Source organism: Leopardus geoffroyi, chromosome C1, assembly GCF_018350155.1.
Source record: "Leopardus geoffroyi isolate Oge1 chromosome C1, O.geoffroyi_Oge1_pat1.0, whole genome shotgun sequence".
Lineage (NCBI taxonomy): Eukaryota > Metazoa > Chordata > Mammalia > Carnivora > Felidae > Leopardus > Leopardus geoffroyi.
Genome location: NC_059328.1, coordinates 37,276,783 through 37,294,588, shown reverse-complemented (window position 1 = coordinate 37,294,588; position 17,806 = coordinate 37,276,783). Strand labels below are relative to the sequence as shown.

The 17,806-nt window shown below is 47.5% G+C and overlaps 1 protein-coding gene across 2 annotated transcripts; it reads left to right on the top strand.

Annotated features, from left to right (window-relative positions):
• Positions 1 to 17,149, top strand: LOC123597831 (cytochrome P450 4A11-like). 2 transcript variants are annotated; one of them, XM_045477246.1, is made up of 12 exons: positions 5 to 283; positions 8,884 to 9,025; positions 9,857 to 9,901; positions 10,881 to 11,008; positions 12,159 to 12,283; positions 12,640 to 12,794; positions 13,231 to 13,337; positions 13,424 to 13,614; positions 13,711 to 13,844; positions 15,132 to 15,196; positions 15,345 to 15,421; positions 16,827 to 17,149. In XM_045477246.1, exons 1-12 carry the CDS (start codon positions 89 to 91, stop codon positions 16,993 to 16,995), a joined length of 1,533 nt encoding a protein of 510 aa, XP_045333202.1. In that variant the 5' UTR covers positions 5 to 88; the 3' UTR covers positions 16,996 to 17,149. The 2 variants fall into 2 exon arrangements, with proteins under 2 accessions (XP_045333203.1, XP_045333202.1); XM_045477247.1 differs by lacking the exon at positions 15,345 to 15,421 and having other exon boundaries at positions 1 to 283; positions 16,827 to 16,970.
• Positions 17,150 to 17,806: the final 657 nt, after the last annotated feature.

The window sequence follows — 17,806 nt, the reverse complement described above, 5'->3', positions numbered from 1 at the left end:
CAATCTTCCTTGGACTGACAAGGCTGCAGTGCTCAGGGGAGGTCAGCCACAGTCAGGAATAGTCAACGGATCCAGCTGTCCCTGCACCATGAGTGTCTCTGCTCTGAGCTTCACCAGACCCCTGGACGGTGTCTCTGGGCTCCTGCAAGTGGCCTCCCTGCTAGGCTTCACTCTGCTGTTGCTCAAGGCAGCACAGCTCTACCTGCGCAGGCAGTGGCTGCTCAAAGCGGTCCAGCACTTCCCGTCCCCTCCTTCCCACTGGCTCTTTGGGCACATCCAGGAGGTAGGAAGGGGCTGGTTGGGGAATGGGGGGACAGAGTGGGCCTGGATTCTCAGAGTATCCTCCTGGTCAGCAGATGCATCCCACAGGCTTCTTGTGTGACAGCACGTGGGTCTAGCTTACCTCTCAGACCTCGGTGCCCCATGCCAGCCCTGGAGCTCAGCCCCTCCAAGGAAGCCTGTGCGGGTGCCCTCTTTCTTTAGGCAGATCTGCAGGCTGTGGTGCACCTTTGCTCTTTGAGGACAATGGCTGCTCCTTCCAGAGTCTTCCCCTTCAGGCTGAGCAGCCCTGACTCTTCTCTCAGAACAGGCTTCCTGATGCTTCCCTGCCCAGCCACTCAACCCCATCCTCTCAGCCTGGCCCTGAGATGCCTGGGACTCAGACATTAGCAGTTTCCCAACCTATGCAGACCATAGACAGCAATCCCAGAAGGTGTCAGATTACAGGAAAATAGGGTCAACTGCTGGACTGGGGACCACGTCAGGTGTAGGGAACAACCAGGTTGGGTGCCTGAGACTGTGGATGTTCCAGACTGGTGTTTCAGTGCTAGAACCCTGACAAGCCACTGGCACACAGGAGAAGGTTCCCAGGATGGGGCAGGTAAAGAGCACTCACACTGAGCTCCACCATTAACAGAATCTGTTTCCACATCAGCTCTCATTCCCCAAACCCGGCACCATGTAATCCATGGGCTGAGGATGTCACCTGTCACCTCCTTCCAGTACCCCGGTGGCCAGCGCAGAGCTGACCCCAAGGGATGCTTGACTCAGGTTGTGCAGTGACAGAGGAAGGAGCAGCTTGGGGTGACTGGGTGGGAGACAGCACCTACCCAGCCAGTTCTGTCAGCACTGGTCCCCGAGGGAGGGTTACAGGAAGGGGGGCACTTGGAGAGGGGCTCACTAGTGGGGTGTGGATTGAACAAGCCTAGGAGGTGGGGTGTTGCAGAGAGCGGAGACCAGTCTCTTCTCAGAGAAAGAGGCACAGCGATTTCAACCGAGTGGCGCCAGAGACGGAAACTTCATGTCAGCCACAGGGGGACAGCCAGAGCCCAGTTCCTTCCTGCACATTGTTGCACTAATGACTTCCAGATTATTTGTCCGGTTGGAGAAATTGGGACCTTTTGTTAGATGCAGTTGTCACCATCCTGAGCTGGGATTTGACATAAGGAACTAAAAAACTTCCTCCAGTGACTTTCCCATTAACTGACTGTATGTAGACTCTGTAAGCAGACAGGTTCTGCTGCATAACGAATATTACTCCCGGTGCCCAATCATCTCTCATCGGCTGCTGACCTATCAGATATTGTAGCCAAATATTTCTTGTTTTTATAATTCTTTTTTTTTTTTTATAATATATGAAATTTATTGTCCAAATTGGTTTCCATAAAACACCCAGTGCTCATCCCAAAAGGTGCCCTCCTCAATACCCATCACCCACCCTCTCCTCCCTCCCACCCCCCATCAACCCTCAGTTTGTTCTCAGTTTTTAACAGTCTCTTATGCTTTGGCTCTCTCCCACTCTAACCTCTTTTTTTTTTTTTTTTTTTTTTTTTTTCCTTTTTTCCTCCCCCTCCCCTATGGGTTCCTGTTACGTTTCTCAGGGTCCACATAAGAGTGAAACCATATGGTATCTGTCTTTCTCTGTATGGCTTATTTCACTTAGCATCACACTCTCCAGATCTATCCATGTTGCTACAAAAGGCCATATTTCATTTTTCCTCATTGCCACGTAGTATTCCATTGTGTATATAAACCACAATTTCTTTATCCATTCATCAGTTGATGGACATTTAGGCTCTTTCCATAATTTGGCTATTGTTGAGAGTGCTGCTATGAACATTGGGGTACAAGTGCCCCTATGCATCAGTACTCCTGTATCCCTTGGATAAATTCCCAGCAGTGCTATTGCTGGGTCATAGGGTAGGTCTATTTTTAATTTTCTGAGGAACCTCCACACTGTTTTCCAGAGCGGCTGCACCAATTTGCATTCCCACCAACAGTGCAAGAGGGTTCCCGTTTCTCCACATCCTCGCCAGCATCTATAGTCTCCTGATTTGTTCATTTTGGCCACTCTGACTGGCGTGAGGTGATACCTGAGTGTGGTTTTAATTTGTATTTCCCTGATAAGGAGCGACGCTGAACATCTTTTCATGTGCCTGTTGGCCATCCGGATGTCTTCTTTAGAGAAGTGTCTATTCATGTTTTCTGCCCATTTCTTCACTGGGTTATTTGTTTTTCGGGTGTGGAGTTTGGTGAGCTCTTTATAGATTCTGGATACTAGCCCTTTGTCCGATATGTCATTTGCAAATATCTTTTCCCATTCCGTTGGTTGCCTTTTAGTTTTGTTGGTTGTTTCCTTTGCTGTGCAGAAGCTTTTTATCTTCATAAGGTCCCAGTAATTCACTTTTGCTTTTAATTCCCTTGCCTTTGGGGATGTGTCGAGTAAGAGATTGCTACGGCTGAGGTCAGAGAGGTCTTTTCCTGCTTTCTCCTCTAAGGTTTTGATGGTTTCCTGTCTCACATTCAGGTCCTTTATCCATTTTGAGTTTATTTTTGTGAATGGTGTGAGAAAGTGGTCTAGTTTCAACCTTCTGCATGTTGCTGTCCAGTTCTCCCAGCACCATTTGTTAAAGAGGCTGTCTTTTTTCCATTGGATGTTCTTTCCTGCTTTGTCAAAGATGAGTTGACCATACGTTTGTGGGTCTAGTTCTGGGGTTTCTATTCTATTCCATTGGTCTATGTGTCTGTTTTTGTGCCAATACCATGCTGTCTTGATGATGACAGCTTTGTAGTAGAGGCTAAAGTCTGGGATTGTGATGCCTCCTGCTTTGGTCTTCTTCTTCAAAATTCCTTTGGCTATTCGGGGCCTTTTGTGGTTCCATATGAATTTTAGGATTGCTTGTTCTAGTTTCGAGAAGAATGCTGGTGCAATTTTGATTGGGATTGCATTGAATGTGTAGATAGCTTTGGGTAGTATTGACATTTTGACAATATTTATTTTTCCAATCCATGAGCAGGGAATGTCTTTCCATTTCTTTAAATCTTCTTCAATTTCCTTCGTAAGCTTTCTATAGTTTTCAGCATACAGATCCTTTACATCTTTGGTTAGATTTATTCCTAGGTATTTTATGCTTCTTGGTGCAATGGTGAATGGGATCAGTTTCTTTATTTGTCTTTCTGTTGCTTCATTGTTAGTGTATAAGAATGCAACTGATTTCTGTACATTGATTTTGTATCCTGCAACTTTGCTGAATTCATGTATCAATTCTAGCAGACTTTTGGTGGAGTCTATCGGATTTTCCATGTATAATATCATGTCATCTGCAAAGAGCGAAAGCTTGACTTCATCTTTGCCAATTTTGATGCCTTTGATTTCCTTTTGTTGTCTGATTGCTGATGCTAGAACTTCCAGCACTATGTTAAACAACAGCGGTGAGAGTGGGCATCCCTGTCGTGTTCCTGATCTCAGGGAAAAAGCTCTCAGTTTTTCCCCGTTGAGGATGATGTTAGCTGTGGGCTTTTCATAAATGGCTTTTATGATCTTTAAGTATGTTCCTTCTATCCCGACTTTCTCAAGGGTTTTTATTAAGAAAGGGTGCTGGATTTTGTCAAAGGCCTTTTCTGCATCGATTGACAGGATCATATGGTTCTTCTCTTTTTTTTTGTTAATGTGATGTATCACGTTGATTGATTTGCGAATGTTGAACCAGCCCTGCATCCCAGGAATGAATCCCACTTGATCATGGTGAATAATTCTTTTTATATGCCGTTGAATTCGATTTGCTAGTATCTTATTGAGAATTTTTGCATCCGTATTCATCAGGGATATTGGCCGGTAGTTCTCTTTTTTTACTGGGTCTCTATCTGGTTTAGGAATCAAAGTAATACTGGCTTCATAGAATGAGTCTGGAAGTTTTCCTTCCCTTTCTATTTCTTGGAATAGCTTGAGAAGGATAGGTATTATCTCTGCTTTAAACGTCTGGTAGAACTCCCCTGGGAAGCCATCTGGTCCTGGACTCTTATTTGTTGGGAGATTTTTAATAACCGATTCAATTTCTTCGCTGGTTATGGGTCTGTTCAAGCTTTCTATTTCCTCCTGGTTGAGTTTTGGAAGAGTGTGGGTGTTCAGGAATTTGTCCATTTCTTCCAGGTTGTCCAATTTGTTGGCATATAATTTTTCATAGTATTCCCTGATAATTGTTTGTATCTCTGAGGGATTGGTTGTAATAATTCCATTTTCATTCATGATTTTATCTATTTGGGTCATCTCCCTTTTCTTTTTGAGAAGCCTGGCTAGAGGTTTGTCAATTTTGTTTATTTTTTCAAAAAACCAACTCTTGGTTTCGTTGATCTGCTCTACAGTTTTTTTAGACTCTATGTTGTTTATTTCTGCTCTGATCTTTATTATTTCTCTTCTTCTGCTGGGTTTAGGCTGCCTTTGCTGTTCTGCTTCCATTTCCTTTAGGTGTGCTGTTAGATTTTGTATTTGGGATTTTTCTTGTTTCTTGAGATAGGCCTGGATTGCAATGTATTTTCCTCTCAGGACTGCCTTCGCTGCGTCCCAAAGCGTTTGGATTGTTGTATTTCCATTTTCGTTTGTTTCCATATATTTTTTTATTTCTTCTCTAATTGCCTGGTTGACCCACTCATTCGTTAGTAGGGTGCTCTTTAACCTCCATGCTTTTGGAGGTTTTCCAGACTTTTTTCTGTGGTTGATTTCAAGCTTCATAGCATTGTGGTCTGAAAGTATGCATGGTATAATTTCAATTCTGGTAAACTTATGGAGGGCTGTTTTGTGACCCAGTATATGATCTATCTTGGAGAATGTTCCATGTGCACTCGAGAAGAAAGTATATTCTGTTGCTTTGGGATGCAGAGTTCTAAATATATCTGTCAAGTCCATCTGATCCAATGTCTCATTCAGGGCCCTTGTTTCTTTACTGACCGTGTGTCTAGATGATCTATCCATTTCTGTAAGTGGGGTGTTAAAGTCCCCTGCAATTACCACATTCTTATCAATAAGGTTGCTTATGTTTATGAGTAGTTGTTTTATATATTTGGGGGCTCCGGTATTCGGCGCATAGACATTTATAATTGTTAGCTCTTCCTGATGGATAGACCCTGTAACTATTATATAATGTCCTTCTTCATCTTTTGTTACAGCCTTTAATTTAAAGTCTAGTTTGTCTGATATAAGTATGGCTACTCCAGCTTTCTTTTGGCTTCCAGTAGCATGATAAATAGTTCTCCATCCCCTCACTCTCAATCTAAAGGTGTCCTCAGGTCTAAAATGAGTCTCTTGTAGACAGCAAATAGATGGGTCTTGTTTTTTTATCCATTCTGATACCCTATGTCTTTTGGTTGGCGCATTTAATCCATTTACATTCAGTGTTATTATAGAAAGATATGGGTTTAGAGTCATTGTGATGTCTGTATGTTTTATACTTGTAGTGATGTCTCTGGTATTTTGTCTCACAGGGTCCCCCTTAGGATCTCTTGTAGGGCTGGTTTAGTGGTGACAAATTCCTTCAGTTTTTGTTTGTTTGGGAAGACCTTTATCTCTCCTTCTATTCTAAATGACAGACTTGCTGGATAAAGGATTCTCGGCTGCATATTTTTTCTGTCTAGCACACTGAAAATCTCGTGCCAATTCTTTCTGGCCTGCCAAGTTTCAAAAGAGAGATCAGTCACGAGTCTTATAGGTCTCCCTTTATATGTGAGGGCACGTTTACCCCTTGCTGCTTTCAGAATTTTCTCTTTATCCTTGTATTTTGCCAGTTTCACTATGATATGTCGTGCAGAAGATCGATTCAGGTTCCGTCTGAAGGGAGTTCTCTGTGCCTCTTGGATTTCAATGCCTTTTTCCTTCCCCAGTTCAGGGAAGTTCTCAGCTATTATTTCTTCAAGTACCCCTTCAGCACCTTTCCCTCTCTCTTCCTCCTCTGGGATACCAATTATGCGTATATTATTTCTTTTTAGTGCATCACTTAGTTCTCTAATTTTCCCCTCATACTCCTGGATTTTTTTATCTCTCTTTTTCTCAGCTTCCTCTTTTTCCATAACTTTATCTTCTAGTTCACCTATTCTCTCCTCTGCCTCTTCAATCCGAGCTGTGGTGGTCTCCATTTTGTTTTGCATTTCATTTAAAGCGTTTTTCAGCTCCTCATGACTGTTCCTTAGTCCCTTGATCTCTCTAGCAAGGGATTCTCTGCTGTCCTGTATACTGTTTTCAAGCCCGGCGATTAATTTTATGACTATTATTCTAAATTCACTTTCTGTTATATTATTTAAATCCTTTTTGATCAGCTCATTAGCTGTTGTTATTTCCTGGAGATTCTTCTGAGGGGAATTCTTCCGCTTGGTCATTTTGGATAGTCCCTGGCGTGGTGAGGACCTGCAGGGCACTTCCCCTGTGCTGTGGTGTATAACTGGAGTTGGTGGGCGGGGCCGCACTCCGACCTGATGTCTGCCCCCGGCCCACCGCTGGGGCCACAGTCCGACTGGTGTGTGCCTTCTCTTCCCCTCTCCTAGGGGCGGGATTCACTGTGGGGTGGCGTGGCCCGTTTGGGCTACTTGCGCACTGCCAGGCTTGTGATGCTGGGGATCTGGCGTATTAGCTGGGGTGGGTAGGCAAGGTGCACAGGGGCAGGAGGGGCAGGCTTAGCTCGCTTCTCCTTAGGTGATCCACTTCAGGAGGGGCCCTGTGGCAGCGGGAGGGAGTCAGATCCGCTGCCGGCAGTTTGGCTCCGCAGAAGCACAGAGTTGGGTGTTTGCGCGGAGCGAGGAAGTTCCCTGGCAGGAACTGGTTCTCTTTGGGATTTTGGCTGGGGGATGGGCGGGGGAGATGGCGCTGGCGAGCGCCTTTGTTCCCCACCAAACTGAGCTCTGTCGTCCGGGGGCTCAGCAGCTCTCCCTCCCTTTGTCCTCCAGCCTTCCCGCTTTCTGAGCAGAGCTGTTAACTTATGACCTCCCAGACGCTAAGTCGCGCTTGCTGTCGGAACACAGTCCGTCAGGCCCCTCCGCTTTTGCCAGCCAGACTCCGGGGCTCTGCTTGGCCGGCGAGCCGCCCCTCCACCCCGGCTCCCTCCCGCCAGTCCGTGGAGCGCGCACCGCCTCGCCGCCCTTCCTACCCTCTTCCGTGGGCCTCTCGTCTGCGCTTGGCTCCGGTGACTCCGTTCTGCTAATCCTCTGGCGGTTTTCTGGGTTATTTAGGCAGGTGTAGGTGGAATCTAATTGATCAGCAGGACGCGCGGTGAGCCCAGCGTCCTCCTACGCCGCCATCTTCCTGGAATCCACCTGTTTTTATAATTCTATCTGAAACCTTCCTTTATTCAATTCCTCTGTTATTGGCTAAGTCAGGAGTTAGAATGCCACCTGAGGTGAGTTAAAGCTAACCTTCAGGCAAGGTGACAAGTCACAATGGGGACAGGGAAGCATGTGGTCTCTGAGCCAAGCTCCGTAGATTTTATCCTAGCTCTGCCATATACTCTATGCCTCTGTTTCCTCCTCTGTAAAGTGGGGATGATGCTGCTGATGATTAAGTCTCAAGCAAGTCATTCTAATCTGCGTAATTGATAAAAATTGAAAATAATGTAATGCCTACGAAGGACAAGCATGCTGTGGGTCCAAAAACTCGCTGCACTATCTAGGGGTGAAATCCACCAGGAACTATGAAAGGGGAACTGCAGGGTGGGAAAGAGGTGAGTCAACAGCCCTATCTTTCCTCTCTCCTGTCTCAGGTGGACTGCTAGCCAGTAGAGCCCACAATACCTGACCATTGCCTGTGCTGCTCCTTTGTTTCTATCCACCTTCTATCCTTTTGTCTCCCTTGCAGGACATTTTTCATGGCTGTAGCATTAGTGGAGCATGGCCTGCAGTGGGTGGCTGCAGCCTGAAGGCTAGTGGACGCTGGAGGTGTTTGCCAACAGGGTACCCGCCTCTGCCACCAGGGGCACCGTCTCCTCCTATGGGCACCTATCTCCACCATGGGCACCTATGAGAGTCTCACCTGGCCTCTGCCAGACCTGCTCAGGGACAGATGGCAGCCCCAAGTGTTTCTCCAGACAACTGAGAGACCAGTGGCCCTCAGAATGGCCCAGAGAGGGGAATAGCCAGGCATGGCACCATTTGGCTCCTTGTGGTCCCCTAGAGGAGGAGAGCATGTGATCAGAAAGGAGGCATGTCACTGGGCAGAAACAGGACCCAGGGCCCCTGCTGTGCATGTCTGAGGGGATCTTGGAGGACAAAATAACATAGCTTTGTGGTAAGAGGCTCCCACTGGATGGTCACTGCACTGGATCTAAGGAGAAGGGTAACCCATGATGGCCATGACCTGGGAGCACAGAGCAGGCCCCTTAAGTAATTGAAGGACACTTCAGACTCTAAGGCCTGATTCTCTTCCCCGACTCCACTCCCACACTAGAACATAAGTTCACTGAATGTGGAATCGAGATCAGAACCTGTCTCATCAGAAACAATTCCAAACTCCTAAGCACTGTGGATATCTAGAACTATCACCCTGTGGCCATCCTACCTTCCACCACCACTCTAAGCAGTGCACCTACAGAGGAAGGTTTTATTGACTTGTCTTTCCCTCGGTTACAGTTCCAAGATGGCCAAGAGCTACAAGGGCTTCAGAAAAGGGCAGAGAAATACCCGTGCGCCAGTCCTCGCTGGCTGTGGGGGAGCAAAGTTACCCTCATAGTCTATGACCCGGACTACATGAAGGTGATCCTGGGGCGATCAGGTGAGAACTATCCCACATGTCTTCTGCTATGGCTCTTCCCTCTTGGGTACATTCTTTGGGGACTACGAAATTCTGGAAGAGAGTCATGGCTCAGCCTTCAGTACCCTCCAGCAACCATCCTTCTAGTGCACAAGCCAGCATAAGGCCAAATATAGATACTTAGATGGAATGCTTACATTTTCCTTTTTCTTTCTTTCTTTCTTTCTTTCTTTCTTTCTTTCTTTCTTTCCTTCTTTCTTTCTTTCTTTCTTCTTTCTTTTCTTTTTTCTTTGTCTCCCTTATTTCTGTTCTTGCCTTCCTTCCCTTCCTTCTCTCTCCCTTCCTTCTCTTCCTTCCCTCTACCTTTCTTTCTTTTCTTTTCTCTTTTCTTTTCCTTCCTTCCTTTTTTCCTTCCTTCCTTCCTTCCTTCCTTCCTTCCTTCCTTCCTTCACCAAACTTATATGATCCCAGATCTTGAAGACAATTTGCTATCCATGATGGCTAGGATTTGGAACACTACCTGTTGCCCATGCTATGTCATGGAAATCCTGGGTCATCGTTAAAAAATACACACCAGCTACTGTCTTTTCAGTGGCACTGAGGACAGCAGTTATATTTCTTGCTGATTCAAAATCCTCGTTGGGGCTATGCTATAGACACTGAGTCTGTCATCATGAGCCTACAGTGACTATCAGGAAAGAAACAAGATTCATGGTTGGGAGGCAAGTGGGAAGTGGATGGAAACAAACTGCCAGCTTACAGCCCTCAGGAAGGGATGGAGGCCGATGGCCTGGACCACAGCTGCCTCCTCAGTTCCCTCCAGTTTCCTGTAATGCCCCTTGTACTTTTCAGACCCAAAGAGTCATGACTCCTACAGATTCCTGGCTCCCTGGATAGGTAAGTACATGGAATCAGGACCACAGTCCACCTTCTGGTTAGGCTTGCCAAAAACTATCCATTCGGCCCAGATTAAACAAGAGGTGACCGGAACCACAGTCACACCCTCATCGCTGAATGGAGCTCCATCCTCTCCATTCTCTTCTTTTTATCTTTCTTTTTTTTTTTTTCAACGTTTATTTATTTTTGGGACAGAGAGAGACAGAGCATGAACAGGGGAGGGTCAGAGAGAGAGGGAGACACAGAATCGGAAACAGGCTCCAGGCTCTGAGCCATCAGCCCAGAGCCTGACGCGGGGTTTGAACTCACGGACCGCGAGATCGTGACCTGGCTGAAGTCGGATGCTTAACCGACTGCGCCACCCAGGCGCCCCTATCTTTCTTTTTTAAGGGCTTTTTATTTAATATATTTTTTAATTTAAATCTATGTTTGTTAGCATATAGTGCAACAATGATTTCAGGAGTAGAATCCTTAATGCCCCTTACCATTTAGCCCATCCCTCCTCCCACAACCCCTCCGGTAACCCTCTGTTTGTTCTCCATATTTAAGAGTCTCTTAGGTTTTTGTCCCCCTCCCTGTTTTTATATTATTTTTGCTTCCCTTCCCTTATGTTCATCTGTTTTGTATCTTAAGCTCCTCATATGTCCATTCTCTCCTTTGATGGAACACTTCCTAATGGTGGGGAGAGCCCTCCTGCAGCTCAGCCTCTTCCACAACACTTCACAGTCCTCGGAAATGATGTCAACCACACTTTTCACCAAAGTCCTTCTAAGACTCGCACCTCACTCAGTTTCCATCTTGATCTCTCAGCTGTCATGACCACTTGCTGTGAACCAGCTCTTGGAAATTTACTTTCCCGACATGCCCTGGCCTTCCCTGCCTCACCCAGGGTGCCCTTCATCTCACACTCTGGGTTCCTCCCAAATACCCTGGACAACTCTTGGGAGATCCCTTCCAACACAGCCCCATTGTGGCCCAGGGTACGGTTTGCTCCTGTTGAATGGGCAGAGGTGGTTCCAGCACCGGCGGATGCTGACCCCAGCCTTCCACTATGACATCCTGAAGCCCTACATGCGGCTCATGGCCGACTCTGTCCATGTGATGCTGGTAAGTCCGTCCTACGCTCACCTGCACACTCACACCCACAGCATAGTTCACAGAGCCCACTCTCAGGCAGATGTGTCCTGGAGACATCAATCAGGCACCGCCCTAAAAAATCATGCACTTATACCTTACTATGAGACCGGGTACCCCAACGAGGGAGGGAAAAGAAAGTACCCAGGCTTGCCTCCACTCTGCTCATTGCCCACAGAAGAGACAGTCATGGTGGATCCAGGGTCCCTTCTCCTCCCACTTTATGTCTTCGGCTTGGATAGGAAGAGCAGTCAATCCCCCTGGACAACAGGACAAGTGGCCCTGGCTGGCCTGGGCAGTAGCAGCTTCATTTACAGGTGAACACCCCAGGATGTCACTGAGGTGGGCACTAGCCTTGGGGCAAAAGCTTCTGCATAGATTTTCACCACTTCATGAAGGGAAGTGGAGACCGGATCTCAAAACCCAGGGCTGGATCATGCCCTAGTATCACTTCTGAGCAGGACCCTGTCTCACTAACTGTGATGAGCTGACATTTGTTGAACAGTCCCTGATACCTTTACTTAGGAATCCTGGTACTGGCCCATTACTTTTCTTTTGCCTTGACACTTGCTACCTAATGTGGGACTTCACCTTTTTTTTCTCATGTCTAGATCAATCACAGGAGAGAGAAGATTCACCCCTTGTCCCCTTGGAAACATTGTTTTCCTGGCTGCTAAAGGTTATTAGCACCATAAATTGCTCCTAACTTGTAGGAGATAGTGATTACTTACGTAACAAACGTTTTTGAGAAAAAACTCATCACATTGCAAACACATATTTGCTGTATGTTCCCAGATTGTTAAAACACATCTGGGGTATCTGCGAGGCTCAGTCGGTTAAACGTCTGACTTCAGCTCAGGTCATGATCTCACAGTTTGTGAGATCAAGCCCCATGTCGGGCTTTGTGCTGACAGCTTGGAGCCTGGACCAGCTTCTGATTCTGTCTCCCTCTCTCTCTGCACCTCCACTGTTCACACTCTGTCTCTATCTGTCTCAAGAATAAACATTAAAAAAATGTTAAAACACATCCCGTTTAGAAGGTGAGGACATCTCATCAGAATATCTACAGAGAGCGCACGGGCCTTCTGGAGGAGTAGAGGATTAATGTGTCCCTCCAACACAGGACAAGTGGGAGGACTTCATCAGACAGAACTCATATCTGGAGATTTTTGAGCATGTCTCCTTGATGACCTTGGACACCATTATGAAGTGTGCCTTCAGCTACCAGGGCAGCCAGCAAGCAGACAGGTCAGTGAAATCCTCAGTTTCTGGGTCCTATCTCCTATCATGCTGAGAGGTAAGCAGAGCAGTTGGGGTGTTTTCCAGCACAGACAGCCACATGCTGCAGAGCACCCCAGACCACAGTCAAATTCAGCCCACAGCACACCTTCATTAGGTACAGATCCCAGGTCCCTGCCACATAGAAAAGCCTGGCTGCAATGTCCCTCACAAAGGGCTGAGGGTCTTGAGGGTATTAAGACAGAAAGTGCGAATGCCTCAAGTTGCCTGACCCACTGACTGAGGAACCCTCACTCACAGCCCCAAATCCACTTCAGGGCAGAAGTCTCCTTCCATCAAGGCCCTTACGCATCCTCCCCATTTAGGATCTCCCAGTCCTACATCCAGGCCATTCAAGACCTGAGCAACCTGTTTGTTTCCCGAGTGAGGAATGCTTTCCACCAGAATGACATCATCTACAAGCTGACCCCTGAAGGCCGCTGGAATCACCGGGCCTGCCAGCTAGCCCATCAACACACAGGTTGGACTCTGAACCCTGGGTGGCTCCCTCCTTCACTGGACACATCTCAAAGGGACAGGCACTGAACACTCAAGCAGAGCCCTATCCCCCCTTGAGCCACTTCAGGGGCTGGGACACACCTACCCTGGGTACCCCCCTGGTGCAGGTGTTAGGATGCCAGTGCTGTGCAGGAGCTGACATGTGTCAGCACATGGGTGAAGGTTGAATGAGACCCCCTGCCAGCAGCATTCAAGCAGAGCCTCCCTGGGCTGTCCTGTTGACGGGTGACCCAACACACAAGCACATGGTGCCACAGCTCTCACCCTGACATTACCACTTTCCTCCTGATCCAGCTGGCACCCAGGCCAGGATACAGGCAGCAGGTGGGCTAAGGTGGGTGGCTGTGTCTGGGCACCCAGAGCTCTCAGCTCTGCCTGGGAACACTGTTCTGGGACAGACCGGGTGATCAAGCTGAGGAAGGCTCAGCTGCAGGAGGAGGGAGAGCTGGAGAAGGTCAGGAGCAAGAGGCACTTGGACTTCCTGGACATCCTCCTCTTTGCCAGAGTGAGTGTGAGCAGGGGAGGCATGAGGCTTTGCCCACAAGCTTGGAGGAGGGAGACAAATCCTGCTGTGTCACCATGTCTTCCCAGATGGAGGACGGCAGCAGCTTGTCTGACAAGGACCTCCGTGCCGAAGTGGACACGTTCATGTTTGAGGGCCATGACACCACAGCCAGTGGCATCTCCTGGATCCTCTATGCCCTGGCCACACACCCTGAGCATCAGCAGAGGTGCCGGGAGGAGGTCCAGAGTCTCCTGGGGGATGGTGCCTCCATCACCTGGTGAGTGCTCACGAGATAGGAGAGCCCAGTCCACCCAACTGGAGAATTCCCTGCTTGCCAGCATCTCGCCTGTCCTTCAGGATAGCTTTGTTTCAGGGACCACCTAGACAAGATGCCCTACACCACCATGTGCATCAAGGAAGCACTGCGACTCTACCCACCAGTTCCAGGCATCAAAAGAGACCTCAACACGCCCATCACCTTCCCTGATGGGCGCTCCTTACCCAAAGGTATGAAGGTCAGCACACTCGTGCATCAGTTCTGCAGGAGCACATGGGAGGTCAGAAATTCGCATGTCCCGGGGTAGTTCTGAATATGTCTGGTCTTCATTTTTCATCAATAAATGGACACTTACTCTCTGGTTTGGATGAGGAGAGAAAATGCCTGACACAGAGCCAGAGAACTGCCAAAGTGTCGTAAAGGTTAGTTCCTCTTCCTATCTATGGAGAATATTTTCTATTTTTGTTGCTTCTCTCAAATAACCTGTAAGGTGCATCTCAATTCTAAGATCTCAAATGCATAGAATCCTAAGTTTCTACTCTTACCGAGGAAAAACATTCTATTACCGTGAGATTCCATTGGTTTGTGATGCTACAGCACTCCCATTGAAGGCACTGACATTCTCTGATTTAAAACTACATACTCCAATTCCTGACTCCAAGTCAGAACTCGTGGACCAATTCTGTTCCCGGACACATCTATTTGAATATCTTCAGGATTTTACACAATGTTTAGATAACTCCTTTGTAACAAAGGCAAAATACTATATACAGGCCAGTTAAAATAATAATGACTCAATGCATTTCATTCTCTACAAGGAGGTGTTGGCTTCAGGAGGGGGCTTCAAAATTAGCATAAACTTCTAATATCCAGGGATTTGATGGCCGGAGAGACAATCCCACTGGGCCAGACAGAGCTGTTTTTCCTTCCCTGTGAGGTCGAGTCATTGAAGCACTTCAGGGACTCCACCGTCATTATTTTGACAGTCCAGTCTGTGGGGAGCCCTCAGATTGATGGCAGAGAGCACCTGATGACCAGATCTGAGAACCCAGTCACGGTTAGAGGCCACCCTTGGCTCACCTCTGACCTGAACTCCAGGCCTGCCACACCCTAGCTGTGTGGTTATAGGAAAATTGCTTAGCTTCTCTGAGGCTCAAGGTGCCTGATATGGACAATAGGGACATGAATGCCTTCACTGGAGGGTTGTTGTGAGGATTGAATGAGTTCATGCATATTACCCAAGGGCCTATGGATGCTACTCGATAAATGTGAGTTTTCTGTCACTTGAGTTGTTCCAAAAAGTAAGCCTCCTGTTGTTTCCTACTTCTCAGCCCAGGCATGGTTGTCTAGTAATGAGTGTACGGGTGCTTTCCTTGTCCACCCCATCTCTCTTGCAACACAGTCATTCCACTCACAATGATGAGCAGTGGCTTTCACTGTGGCTTCCAGGCTGTTTGTGCATGCACATGACTCCTCGTGGCGTGGATATGATCCGTCTTCTCTCTTCTCTCCCACAGGATTCCAGGTGTCCCTCTCCATTTATGCCCTTCACCACAACCCGAATGTGTGGCCAAACCCAGAGGTATGATGGCCTTGGGAGGAGGGGCTGGGATGAGCTCTCCAGACCAATGCATCCTCCTGTCCCACCTCTGGGTGGTCCATCTGGTGGCTGGTTGATAGGAAGGAGGGGCTTGACCACACCTGTCCTAGTCCTGGTGCTCCCTCTGCAGGAGTTTGACCCTTCACGGTTTGCACCGGGTTCTGCCCGACACAGCCATGCTTTCTTGCCCTTCTCAGGAGGAGCAAGGTGAGTTACTTGTACCAAGATGGGATTGGGCGTTGTTTTCTGGGTATATACCTGATGTTTGTGACTTCCTATGTTAATATGGGTGCCTACAGATATGCCGTTGCGTGTCTCTGTGCTAGGAAAAAGGTGTATCCCTGTCTATTTACAAAAGAAAGTTGGTAAGCACCACATGACCTGGAGACTTTGACCCATCGCTCATACCTAACCTGTAGCTACAATTCAGTGTTAGTGGCTGATCCAAAGCTCACTGCATTCTGGTATTTGATTCACTGTATGAGTACGACTTTGCGCAATAGATTTTCTCACATGTTAAATTTCAACTGCTGTTGAGTTCAAAGTCTGGATGGAATCAGTAGACTTCTTTTGTGCACATTCTCAAACCAGCCTTTCCTACTCAACTCGCCATTCTGTCCCCGCACTGAACCACTGACTTCTTTGCATGTGTGTCCATTCTCAGCTGCCTTGCATATCTCAAATATTTAAGTCATACGTGGGGATGGTTACTGTAGCCTCTTAAGGGTTTCATGAAGTAGTCGACTAATCTGTGTGGCTGTTATGTTTGCATCTATCCAAAAGAATTCTTGAACACATGGTAATGGTCATGTACTTGACAATTTTCCCAGTTGTCAAATCAGTATATATGGTCTGGGCTCTACACACATTAACATTACACTCAGTCCAACGCTGAGTGGGCAAATGTATGCAAATGAAGACATTAAACTGCTTTTGAGAGAAAAGCCTCTGTTTCATACATGACACATGGTATTAGAAAGTTTCCTGGAGTATAAAACATAAAGCAGACTTGAAGGGGCCGTGGAGCTGGGTGACTGTTCTCCAGAGTGGCTGCTGTGAAATCCTCCGATGCTGCTGAAATTGTCCTCTAAATAGTAACTTCAGGAAACTCTCCAAGAGTTACTAGAAACAAGTTTTTTTCTGAATACATAAATCTATCAATTCTTCAAATAGTGAATCCACTTTCACAGAACAGGCTTAGAGCCGATTATGTTTGCAGGTATTGGCTCTAGGATTTGGTTTCTCCCTGGGAATGAGTCCTTCCTCTTAGATATTGGTGGAAGATGTGTGGCTGCCAGTGGAGACAGAAGAGGGCCAGACAACACTGCCAGAAATCACATTACTTGCCTGTGCGGCTCAGGGAGCTGACCCTCTTGTAAAAGGATCTTAGGCCTGCTGACAGCAGAGGTAGGAGTAGGAGTTAGTCCTGGAAGACTGTCGGCTTTGTCAAAGGTCAGGGGCAGAGTGTGAAGCAAGGCTTGGGTCGAGATGTGTGTGGGTGTCCTGGAAGGAAAGGGATTGGGGCCAGACCCATGCAGGAAGGCCCTGCATGTGCTGTTCCCAGCAAGGGGACTGAGGCCACTTCTCATTTCCTTTTCCCTCCCTGACCCAGGAACTGCATCGGGAAGCAGTTTGCCATGAATGAGATGAAGGTGGCGGTGGCCCTGACCCTGCTCCGCTTTGAGCTGGCGCCAGATCCTTCCAGGGTCCCTGTTCCCTGGCCAAGAATTGTGTTGAGGTCCAAGAATGGGATCCACCTGCATCTCAGGAAGCTCCTCTAAAATCTGTGCAGACAAGGAGGAGCCCGAGAACCTCCTGCCTGCCATCCTGTCTTCCTGTCTGTGTCTCCTGTTCCCTGTCTTCTGCCTCCCTCACAACCTCCATGATCTCCCCCTCTTTCCCATCAGACTGTCTGCCCTTCTCTGTCTCACCCTTTTGCAAGACTCCTACTAGTTTTCTGTTACCCTCCTCCTACTTGGCTGTAGCCCTGACTGGGCATGTAACTCTCGATTACGCACCTGTCCCCTAGCCTGTCTGGCCTCTCCTGTCGTTATTCTTCCGGTGTGCTGGTCTGTCCTGTACTGTTTTGTCTTGCTGGTTTCCCAAATGACACAAACTTAGCCCCTTAAGGGACTGGCCAGACTGCCTGGCTTTGAACACTGGCTCTCCCTCTTACCAGTATATTGACCCTGGAAAGGCAACTAAGCTCTGGGTGCCTTGGTGTTCTCGTTGATTTTGAGATTTATTTGAAAAAATCTGTTGCGGGTTGGGGCACCTGGGTTGCTCAGTTGGTTAAGCATCCGACTTCGGCTCAGGTCATGATCTCATGGTTCATGAGTTGGAAGTCCACATTGGGCTCTCTACTGTCAGAGCAGATCACACTTCCAATTCTGTCTCCCACTCTCTCTGCCTTTCTCCCACTTGGCTTTCTCTCTCTCTCTCTCTCTCTCTCTCTCAAAAATAAATAAACATTTAAAAAATCTGTGTTAGAATGATTGTGGATAAAATATATAATATTTTTTGCTCAGTGCCTAGAACATAGTAAGCAGTCAGTAAATGTTAGCTATTTACAAGTATATGCACCCGACTATA

Bases quoted from the DNA above. Each gene is read 5' to 3' on its own strand.
- LOC123597831 (XM_045477246.1), top strand. From the start codon at position 89: ATGAGTGTCTCTGCTCTGAGCTTCACCAGACCCCTGGACGGTGTCTCT. The intron at 9,026-9,856 runs GTGAGAACTATC...TGTACTTTTCAG, and splicing joins GGTGATCCTGGGGCGATCAG to ACCCAAAGAGTCATGACTCC. The intron at 15,197-15,344 runs GTATGATGGCCT...CTCCCTCTGCAG, and splicing joins ATGTGTGGCCAAACCCAGAG to GAGTTTGACCCTTCACGGTT.